This window comes from Parambassis ranga, chromosome 9 (genome assembly GCF_900634625.1).
Source record: "Parambassis ranga chromosome 9, fParRan2.1, whole genome shotgun sequence".
Classification (NCBI taxonomy): domain Eukaryota; kingdom Metazoa; phylum Chordata; class Actinopteri; family Ambassidae; genus Parambassis; species Parambassis ranga.
Window position 1 is genome coordinate 19,664,320 of NC_041030.1, and position 12,275 is coordinate 19,676,594.

At 42.6% G+C, this 12,275-nt stretch overlaps 1 protein-coding gene across 1 annotated transcript in view; it reads left to right on the top strand.

The window, feature by feature from the left end:
• The first annotated feature begins 3,020 nt into the window (after positions 1–3,020).
• The window catches only part of rtn4r (reticulon 4 receptor), a 34,755-nt gene continuing 25,500 nt past the window's right edge, over positions 3,021–12,275 (top strand). The window contains exon 1 of the mRNA XM_028414591.1: positions 3,021–3,130. Coding sequence (XP_028270392.1) covers positions 3,109–3,130 — 22 coding nt within the window. The 5' untranslated portion in view covers positions 3,021–3,108. The remainder of the gene's footprint in view (positions 3,131–12,275) is intronic.

The window sequence follows — 12,275 nt, forward strand, 5'->3', positions numbered from 1 at the left end:
CTGTTTATTCTGTGAACTAAACCGAGCACTTGAGTCTTTCATTCAAATACCAAAATTAACACTGGCTCGACTGTAGATCCTGCGGCAGTGGGACACAACTAACTTTCCCATTACCAAAGGAAGTCATTTATGCCCCTGTTCTCCTTTTGATCTGTCAGACTTGTGATGAAAAGAATAGTAGAGCTTCAGCCTAGGGATCCTCTGCCTTTGAGACTCAACAGCTTGACTCATTTCATTACTGTCATGAATTAAAGATCCCCAATCTCTTTTTTTTTTTTTTTTTTTTCATTCGCATGGCAATGATCCGCCCGTAGTTAATTTACAGTCGCACGTTGTGCAAGGCCTCCAGCCTCAAAGCTCCTGTGACACTTTACCTGTGTCCTTTTCACTTGCTGGCACATATCATTGTGATATACTATAATAGAATGAGTGGAGGACGGAGTTGTGAGTGGGTATGTTGTATAATGAGCAGGAAGGGGGTATAGTAATCAGTTGCACTGCACCCTTCCTTTCCTGGCACATGGAGACATCTTAACCAGTGAGCCAAATGAGTTTTTTTTATCCTCTGTGGGGGATATATTTAGGAAGACTCTTGGAACGTCTTGTTATGGCAGATTTCTGCGATCATGTCAACACTGTAAGCTGTGACTTAATTAAGATCCTTTTTTATATGCAACTCATGTTCTTATCTGTGTAATGATGTTTCAGCTCTCAAAAAAAAAATAACACACATACACACAAAAAAGTTATTTCACAGCGAGAATGTAAACATGTTTGTAGAACTGGGTTACTCTGCAAGGCTGATTCTATAGTCTGCAAGATAAGGATGTGGTGAATAAAATGCTATGCTCAGAAATGCAAAATGTAAGCCTTCTGCCCTTGTTGGTTGTTTTGATAAGTATTTATTTCTTTTCGGTAAAACATCTTATATAAAAAAAAAACAAAAAAAACAGCCCAGTAAAATGCTCCTCCAGCACACACAAACCCACAGTGCACAGGAGCACGGCAGGATTATGCACATACATGTGTTTGCCCACACACGGATGCACTGGGATAAAGCAGGAGACACAGAGACAACTGTGAAAGGTGACAGCATTTCCGTTCTCACGGGGTGACCTCGTTCTCAGCGGGTTGCTGCGGCAGCTTTGGACCGTGTCTCTACTGGCCATCTGTCCCTGCCGGTCTCCACGGTGAGCAAATACCAGGCGAGTGGCTCACTGACATATTCCGATGGTGTGATTCAATATTGGTGGTAGTTGTAAGCTCGGGATTAGCCTACTGAATCCTCCCAACTCACTCATCTAAACCACCCACCTGGCTGTGGTTTCCATTGACCTGCTCCCTGTGGTAATCAATTGGATTTTGTCCAATCTCATACTATAGTGTAATTAATGCAATTTGATCTTGTGCCAGTGTGATGTGGAATGGAAATGAGCTAGCGGGGAGCTACTGGTTAACAATTTAAATGACTCATTTCAAGTGCAAGCATCAGGTGTAAAGGTAATTTAGAAAAAAAAATGTGCAATCAAGAAATGAAATACATAAACAACACAGTTTAAAAAACTGCCAACCACATCCACGGTGTGATTTGGAGAGGTGGGAATCATCACCCACAGATGAGGCTTCTCTGTCTCTGTCCAAGGTGCTGAAAGTCTATTTTTATATGTGCCGGTAGGGGGCGTGTGGTACCTACAGATACCAACCCGCTGCCATGGCTGCTATCCTCCAGGGTTTCAGCAAAGATGCAGACAAGAGCGATGCTGAATTTGTCTCCGGTCCAATCAGCTTTGACAGTGCGCTTCTTTGCTATGTCTAATCACTTTGTAAAAAAAAAAATCACATCCAAGTGCATCTAAAAGGGATTCTGTGGACATGAGAAATCCACTTTAATGTTAGAAATATAAAGACATGCAAGTCTTAGAAATATAAAACTATTCTTTTTAGGTAACAATATTCGTGATTCTGTCTGTCCTGAGTTTTTTTTTTTTTTATGCCGTCGTCTTTCAACAACTCCGCCTAAACAGAACAGCCAAACTGTCCAGCCCCCGGGAGGAAGCGCGGGTCCCGCCAGCAGGCCTGGCTCACCGCCTGTCTTTTGGGTTGTTTTCGTATGCATGTGCGTGCCTGGCCGTGTCCGATCCAAATAGATTCGCCTCACGTCACCTTACCCACCCACCCCTGCACATAAAACATTCATTAGAGCGCAGCCCGGCGCTGCAAGAAATCTCTGTCTGAATAAGTCATCAAGTCTCAGATTCACTCTTTAAATCTTGAAATTCCATCAATTAGATAAAAGTATTTGTTTTTTTTTCCATTTCAGTGTTGTTTGTGCCAAAGATTCTTTTGTAGACACCTGCGAGGAAAGGCGTCCCTTTGTATCCTTGGCTTTAAATGTAAATTATTCTAAAGAATTAGAAGGAATATTTCTTGCAGCGTGATACAAACACATAAAACATTCATCTTCGAATTCTCTCTCTCTCTCTCTCTTCCTTTCTGTCTCTTTCCGCCAAACGCACCTCGCTGCCCCGCCCTCCCTTTCCCACCTCTCTCCCGTGGTAAACGCACACTGACGCGCACCCAGTGCGGCCGACATCCGTGCTCATACAGCACACACTTTTCTCCCTGTACTTAGGATTGGACTTGGGATCGGACTGGATATGCGCTGGATGGATGGAAACATGGATTCAATACTGTTTTTCCTCCTGTGTCGTTGATTCTCCACTTCCCTGCGCGTTAACACTTTGAGCTCTCCCTCCTGGGCTGTTTGCGCGTCCTATATTTTGTTTTTGGGGAGGTGTCGACTGGTGTGTCGAGTCTACTGATCCCAATTTGGATGTTTATTGCTGACTGTTTTTTTTTTTGAATCCCTCGTCCACATGACTGAGCTTGGGTGCAGCCGAAGACGTGGCTCCCCACTCGGGAAGACCTACGGCTAAAGTTTGAAGGGTGCAGGGGTTGCCCGTAGTCCAACCTTTCCAACCTCGCACTGGATTTGCAATTACCCACAAATTGCAATAAAACAGCGGATTTCCTATCTTATCTCCGCGCACGGTGGCATTCTTTCGTCTTGGATTTATACAGCTTCTGGATTTCACCCCCATCTAAATCATGAAGACCGCTATTACTGATGGTGAGTATAGCTGACATTAGACAGCAGGATATCTTTGTAAAGTTTTTTTTACACACAAATCAGACAGGAGGATCCCGCTGGGTTACTGCGCACTGATAAAAATCCACATCGGTGCAGCAGTGTCACCGCTCTGTGGAGACAACCAAAGATAAATCAGGTGTCCTAATTGGAGTTTACTCCTCTGGCACCCCTGCGGTTGGCTGAGAATATAACAAAACACACACAGACACACACACATATATAATCTGCCCTGTAACAGATGATAATCTTATTTTTGGACCGGACCGTCAGTTTCTGATAGTGCGGCTGTAAACGACCTTGACTCAGTAGCTCTTAATTGAGTCATAATTCAGAGCGTTCATTTGTGCGTTTTTTTACGCGTGTGAGGACGGGTGCGCGCGGGAGTCCGTCAATATGCTCTGCGTGATATCGCAACTTAACCCGTGGCATCCGCTTCAGCCCGTCTGGCCGCTGTGGGCTGAGCTTTTGATGAAGTCTGCAGATGGTCCGCTTGGCGGCCCAATAATACCGCTTCCACTCTCCAGCTCCTTGGCTTATAATTGCTGTTTTCGTGGCATCGTCCCACTCAGGGTGCCGCCAAAGTGGCACGATTATTGGGCCTTGTGTAGCTTCGACTGGACTTGGAGATATTCTAATGAGGGCAGGAATGCCCCCCCCCCCCCCCCCTTTAATTTCTTGGCTGGGTTATGTTGTGTTTGTCTGTCTGTCTGTGTGTGTGTGTCTGTGCGTGCGCATAGGTGGAGGAGGGAGGGTGAAGCACCTGGCATGTCAGTGCGTGTCTTTCTGCACCTGATTATGTTTAATGCATTGCAGTGAGAATAACACAGACATGGGGGATGCTGTGTGATAAGCAGAACCATGAGACGACTGTATGTTACATTCTGTTTTTTCCATTAAAAGCTTGTGAACCCCCCTCCTCCACCACCCTGCCCCACCCGCCCCACACACTAAACACACACACACAGCTTATGCAACACGCTGTACACCCTCCCGTCTTCCTCACGTTGTTCATTACTTGGCTGAAACTACAGGATTATGGTAAGAAAGCTGCAGATTATTGTGGGCCTACAGAATAACTTTGCATTTCACAACTACCAAAATCAAAGAGGTTCCTCTACTTGTGCATTCTCTTTGATATGTCACAGGGTGATGCAAATTCAAGTGCACACCCCTTCATTGGCACAGAATGGCTCAGAGTACCTCAGACCCCTATACAGCTAAGTTTTCATCATCCAAACTGGCTGGTGTGATTTAGCACCAGGATCCTGACACACACACACACACACACACACCTATGTCTGATTTTTTTTCCCTCCCCGCTGCAAATATAATTGGTATCCATCTCTCAGGGTTCTGATTTGGTGGAGAAAATATGGCCTGTCGTGTCTTGTGTTTAAAGTGTCAGAGTGAGGAGGGACTTTAATTTACACTCTTTTCCACCCAGTCAGCATATGATCAAATGCCTCTGTGGGAAAGCTGTTGCTCAGGGGTGTCATTGCTCCCTGTCTACTGCCAAGTAAAGCCAATAAAGTCCAAATGAATGGATAAAACTATTATGGTGGAACTGAAAGCTTTCTCTACAGGAGTTTTTAAAGCACTATACAGCGATGCCATTTTCTTTTCCAATTAGTTAACTTTGTTATTTGCCAGTGCCTTGCCAAAAAACTCTTGCCCTATTTTCAAAAATAGGCCACAAGATGCAGCATCTGAGGTGGCGAGATAATTGTTTAAGAACGCATTAAGCCGTAAAGACAAAGATGGTATGCGAGGGGTGGAAAAAAAGAAAAAGGAAAAACAACAATAGCTCATTTGCATAGTAGCATTAGGTAGGATCAAACATCTTTCCATAAACTGACAATGAGACAAGGCATCTTCCGCATCCTGAAAGGGAATGTGAAATTGATCCATCTTTGTGTTTGTATGGATGTTTATACGAGCACAGAGGGAGGGCTGGGAGGGGAGAGATAATGTGTGTGTGGGTGTAGTGTTCTGTGAGTTTATGGGGAGGTCTGAGAAAAGGGAGAGGCAGTGAAGAGAAGTAAAGACATTTCCAGTTGGCTGTGGTCAACAGAGAGACTAATAAGAGTGCAGCTCATCTCTGGAGGTGTTCAAAAGAGAAACATACCATGTTGACATCCCTACAGAACAAAACAGCACATCAAAAATATTCATTGATTACCCCACCAGGTGTGGGAAATTCAAGCTTTCACTTCTAGCCTACAGCATGCTCCCTACCTCCCCACTCTCATTTATTGCCTTTTCTCAGAATCTTTAACAGTTGAGGATGGTGCTATATGAATAAGACCTTTAAGCTATGAAGACTAATAAACCTTATTACCTGTGCCAGACACTTGCACAGCTCAAAGGTGTTCTGCTAATGTTGTTGTAGTTCCCTTTGATGACCAATAGAGGCCGATAAAGGTCACAGATTTAATATTGTACCTTGAAGATGATGAAATTTTGGAGGTCAATAGAAGTCAACACGGTCTTTGTGAATGAATCAAATCACACTGAAGGTGGGCAACATTAAAAAAAAGGGACTGCTTGGTAGCACAAAAGGTTCATATGGTCTTCCTGGACACAGTAGGGTGAATACAGAAGTGTAGACGTGCCTCTTGGTTCTACATCTTCTCTGCAACATCACATAACAATCTCGTTATGTAAGCCAGTAGCATTCCTATCCAATTACTGCTCCCACATTTAGCCAGATTCATATTTAACATTTCTTAACTGTAGTAACTGGTTGATAATGATATTTAAATCTTGCTGGAAAAAAGTTTTAATCCCTCTAATTATGTCCAAAATGTAATTGTTCTCTCCATGTAATGCACTGTTGGCTGATATAATAACATCTTTGGGGAGTAGTTGCTGAATTAAAATAGGAAGATCCATTCTTTGCAGCTTATATATGTGATGCATGATGACACATTTGGTATTACTCTAAAACATTTCAGTCTAAAGAGCCTTTCTTACCTACATTTTGAATTCTGTGGTTAATGTTTTCTACAACTTGGGCTTCTAGTTATAGTATCTGTCACAACACATGCTAAACAATTTGCGATGCATTGTTTTCATGCTTATCGATCTCTGAATGTGTAAAGGATAAAAAAATGTCAATATTTTGTGCTACAGAGCTTGGTGGTATTAATGCCTTAGTTACAGTGACAGGCTTCAGCAGCCTATCTGAGAGTGGATCTGCTATGTTCACTGCATCCTGATGAGCACATTCCTTCAGGGGCTTCTTTTAATTGGCCGCGCCCTTCAAGTAGCACCGCATTTGTTTATACAGTACACACACACACATAGATTCCTACTGATACACACACACACACACAGAGGCATGTCGGCCGCAGATATCCTTGGAACCATCCGCTCTAGGTTATCCCAGTCTCCCAGCCCTTCACTGCTAATCAGCAAGACAGAAGAACTAAGTGGATAAATGAGTAAAATTCTATTTGTTTATACAGAAGGAAGCTAAGGGGCAAAAATATACAGAAAGCAGTCGAAATGAAATACTCTCTTCCCCCAGATTACCAGTCCCTAATCCTCTCTGTGGGTTATTATTGTACTGTCAGAATATTTAGAGAGAGAACCAGCGCCCTTGCACTCTGTTGGTATCAAATTAAAAAAACAGAACTAAGTGTTGGCTCTTGTCTTGACGAGGGCATGGGTGAAGAGGGAGGACCACATGAATTAGTGTTAGGGAACTTTATGGCGTTGTGAGTCTTTATGGGGGGATTTATTTATGTCTTTTCTTTTTTTTTGCAAAAATCCACTCTGACACTGTAACATAATCCTTTATATGTGCCTACGCATAACAGAGCAGTTCAAGCCCTCCAATCTGCCTAAGCCAGCCCAGCCCTTAGAAAAAAAGGACAAGTGAAAGTTATATACATTATAGCGTGATGACAAAACAGAGTTGTGATGACTGCATGAGCCTGCATGGACACATAAGCGCCCCCCCAGGGGAGCGAATATGCATCTGTGGATTCCTTTAACATGACAATAACATAATATGGCAGCAACTCCTAGCGTGCACAAACAAGAGCTGGCTAATTTGTTAAACACACTGCCCCTCTCATTCCGCTGCACCGTGTCGTCTTTCAGCCTGCAGGTTGTTCTCATCGCGTCCTTGGAACTCGCTCTTTTTTTTGTCTCCACAATTGTGTATCCATGAAAGTTGCATGGCACTTCTAATCCTATTGCAGATGCAAAAGTGTGCGTCGAGCTGCTTGAACATCAGTGACGCTGATTATACCACAATGGGGAGGCTGACTGATGGCCTAGTAAATTGTTAATTAGACAGAGCAGCAGCCGCTCTTAAATTAGACGCATGAACGGAGTCGTTGCCAACCTTATAAGTCAACCCTGCTCTGCTCCTCTTCTTTCAGGCTACACTGAGGATTCACATAAAGTAGCTGTGTGCTTGGCATAAAAGTTATACGTAGATCAATATTTGGCGGGATTTTCACATCTTGTTTCAAGCAAAGAAACTTGCGAATCCAATCTCAACGTGTTCCAAAATTGTTACAAAATTCAGCTCTCGTACACCCGCAGCAGAGAGTGTGATGATATCCATCGATACTTGTCTTCAGCAAACATGAAGGACATCGATATAATTAGCCACATTTTGCTGACATATAACCTGATCTGAATTCTGTGCTCACTCTGTTCCGGCTGCTCTGCATTTACAGCAACTCAAGTTTTATAGGGAGGATATATATATGTGTATATATATACATATATTTTCCCATCCACAGATAGATACGGGTTCTCTTGTATTTTAAACTGTGTCGATCTTATTAGTGGTAGTGATGTGACGTGACGTGAACTCCTTCTGATCCTCCTGAGTGGGTCTGCATGTTGTTTGCAAACTTGAGCAGATGGGGAGTTGGTGTTTTATGCAGTGTCTCACTGAATCCCTGGCAGCATGTTTTCTTGAGGCCTTTGAGCCGAGAGAGAGAGAGAGAGAGAGAGAGAGGGGGAGGTTGGGGGAGGTGAGGGGATGGGAGTGGTCACCTTTCTGTGCTGTATGCGTTTCTGGATTCTACTCTTCTTGTGATTTATCTTCATTCATATTCTAAAGGATCACCTCAGGCTTGTTTTATGTGAAGGACAAACACAGTGTGCTAAAAAAACTGCATATATTAGCGAGGTTGTTCTGCAGCGTGAAGTGAAAGATGAAAAAAAAAAAACAGCACCCTGGGTTGATGGCTAACCGTGGATGGATAGATACGCCATTTAAGATGGTGGTAGAACAAAGCCTTTCAGAAATTCTATGAGAGATTGCACTTGCAAGACACACTGCAATATATTCACATCAGTAATGTATCTCCCAGCGGAAGCTAAAATATGTATGGGGAGCCCTTCAAAAGAAATAGGTCGTCACTTCACGGCCCTGGGGAAATTGATCTGTTATAGATGTGAAAGCTCATTTCATAGGTGCAAAACATATATAATATATAACGTGCTCTGGTTGCTTTGTGCAAAAAAAAAAAAAAAAAAAACTCAAACTCACAAATTCTAGGCGGCTGATAACTTCCTTTTATACACAAATCTGTATCCTCAATGGCAGGTGGGAGTAAAAAGGATTTGTGGAGCAAGAAATGCATAATCCTGCAACTTCGACACGAGTAAAAAGTGAGAGTTTCTAAACATACTCACAAGTGGAATCAATGGAGATCCCACTCGTCTGCTACAACGGGAGCACCCTATAACCTTTACTTTGAAAGAACAACACTCGTGTTTGTCTGCATGTAATTGGACAGGGCAGCACTCACACAGGAAAACACTGTGAAGGAAAGTTAACTCCCTCCAAGCTCTGTGCTTATGGATGTCCGTTTGAATCAGGTTTGCCTCTCAGTCATCCACATTGGCCTTAAAGTAGGTTATTCTTATTAAAATGCAAATCTGACTAGAAGTACTTCGTCCTTTTGTCCCCGTGGATGATGTGCCGAATGCATATTCTTTACTCTCTCTTTACTCTCCTCTCATATTGTGTTGGTCATTCTTCTCTCTCTAATTCTATTACTGTCTCACTCACATCCACATTGTCGCTCATCTTTCAGTCTTCACTCTCAGGTGTAAATGCTGATTATCTTGTGTAGATATCAGGCCACGGCAAATTAAATGTGACCGCAGCTAGCCTGCCAGGACGTCCATTATAATGATATCTGTAATCTGCTGGGCTCAGGGGAAGCAGTGGGGAGGGGTGGAAAGTTAGAGGGATGATGACGGAGGGGGATTCGGTATGGATCCGGTGGCTGGCAGGAAAAAAAAGCGAACATGGATTGTAGCCACTGATGAGGTTCACACAGACCATATGTCATCCATGGGTTTAAGTACTATGAAGCAGAGGGCCATCCAAGACTCCAACAACATCCTAAGCTGAGGTGCGTGCCATGTGTCGGGGACATTTTCTCTTAATCTGCAACTTGTGCTTAATGTGTCCTTTGGTTGCCATAAATTGTGTTTTCACATTTTTTTTTATGAATGATCTTTATTCAAACATATGGTGGCAATCAGCCATCATGATAACTACCCTCCTGTTTTGTCTTTAATCTTAAGAAATGCTGCTTCTAGAATTGAAAAACGCACCACTTCATGCTTCACAGATTCTTCACTGAGGAAGATCTGCACTGGATGACAGACAACAACAACAAATACACGTTTTTTTTCTCTCCCTAAAATGTTATCAGTTTGCTATAGAAAGAGAGAAAATTATCCATCTGAAAGTTGTGTGGATGATTATACCAGCTCAGACTCAAACAACAGATCCTGCAGTGCAGCATTTTGACACAGCCCTCAGAAGAGGCAGTAGATCTGTGTGGGGAAAAAAAAAAAAAAAAAAAAACATGAATGGAATCCCTTTGACATTCAGGATCGGAGAGCACAAAGGAAGAATTGATCTGATGAGCAAAAAAAAAAGAAGAAGATTGTAGCAGGGAGATGTCACAGTGGCAGGCGCGTTAGCTTGGCTCACTTTCTGCACCCTCTAATCTAAAATGGTGCTTGTTTTCACATGCCTGTACGTGTTCCCGGCAAAGCCTATCATCACAGCAATTATTCCACGGAGAGAGATGAGCACTGCCAACACTCCATCTCCAAGCTGTAAACAAATTATGCTGAGGGGGTCTTGATAATGTCTGTGTGCGAAACAAAATATTCGGAAACCAGTTCTGATGGTCCCGCTGGGCCGTCTCTGGGTCCTCAACCAGGAGACACCCACAGGGGGAGAGTAACTGTGCCATCGCTGGAAGGAAACTGGCTCTTCTAGCTTTGCCTTCCAGATGTATGGTGATATATTTGTCTTCCCAGTCAGTATTTACCCATTTTGCATTCCTCATCTGAGACCCCCTACTCTGCACTTGTTTGGATAATGAGCTTTGACAGATCTTTCTCTGTTTGCAGAAATCAAAGCCTGGAATATTCACCTTGCGTTTTCGAGAAGTAATTGGTAGAGATGGAATTGTTTCCTTACACATAATGTAATTTAACGCGATACTGGCAAGTCAGATTGAGGTTAATTTTACTCGCAATTTCATAAAAACAACCGGTGGCTTTGGAGTTTTGATCCATCGCCTTTGTCTCATGGAAATTTCCGTTGGTTTTCAATAAATCTTTCAGTGTTTTTCTGCCGTGGGTAATTGTCAGGTTATGTTTTCTTGCCCTGCATCGCTCCCTTGGAAGGCATTAGCATATTAAGTTTCGTGCCTGACTGTGAAGTGATTCCCACCATGCCTTTAAAAGGCATCGCATGAATAGAAGCTGCATTACACCACAAAGAAATATGAGACAGAAGAGAAGAGAAAGCACACTCTTCCTCCATTTTCTTTCCACCACACACATCAGCGGGAACAGGTTCGACATGCATGCGCACAGCCTCTGTGTCGCTTTCTGGCGAACTGTATTTACAGGAGGGGTGAGTGGTACACTTCCATCTCCTACAGTTAACTATGTGGAAACAGCCATGAAATTGTAACACTTCTACCTCCAAGTTCAAGACACCTGAGCCTCTGCCAGTGTTTTTTTTTCCTGTGTTTACTGTTGCTTACTCAACCATGACACTGAAATTAGAGCTGGAAACTCTGCAGGATCTGATCAGCAGTTCAAAAATCACACCAGCTGCCAAGATGCAGGAACACAAAAAGTGTTTGAGTGCTTTTCAAACTAAAAGTCAATAAGGCAGTGCAATATATCATAAAAGACATTTGCAAGCAAGCTAACCCTAACCCTAACCCTTTCACTGTAACCTCATGCCATGTTGATCTTCAGGATTTTTACTCAGAAATTGAGGGAAGGAGTTCTACTTCCAATTTATTTATTTCTGTAAAAAGTCTTCTACATAAAACCATACTTGAAATTATATCAGGAGTCATTCAAATATCTACAATAGGCTGTAGCAGATTAAAAAAAGCTCAAAGACACAGATGCACGACAGCAGCAAAATCAAGATAATTAGTTAAAAAGCAAAAACCATTTGCTATAATAGTCCTGCGAGTTAATGCATCACAGAATTTAATTGCAACATTAGTAATAATGCAGCATGAATATCAGGGGAATACAAAATGTGTTTCTACAGCACAAGTCATCTGCTATTATGATTCCAGGTCCTTGGATGGTGAAGCTGAATGCCTGGCATTCAGGCAGCTGCTCAAAGAATCTCACCGCTATGAAAAGCAACATGTCCTTCCAAAAAGAAACGTCCCTGTTTTTTAGAGGTATTAAGATTTAAACCAAAGACCTTGCTATCACTCGGGGCTTTCTTCTTGAAGGTTTAATCATCTTCTAATTGCTTCCAAGTTATTTTGAAGCGTACAACAATAGAAGTTTCTTCTATCTTTGTCCTAGAAGAACAGATCTTGATATAAATTGGATTTTCTCCACAGCACTGTTAATCTGGGTGTCAGTCGGTTGAAGTCAGGCTTTAGGGGAAGAGGTGGGAAAAAAAAGTTTGGAAGGCAGATTCTTGTCTCTTTTGTCTTACAGAGTGCCTCATGTACGAGTTCTAAAGTCAGTGGGTTTTTGGCTTTTATTCCTGAAATAAACCCTTCAGATATAATATCATAGATATGCTGGTAATCTTTTATCTATGTCTGGCAAGTGTGCATTGTATATAGCGGTA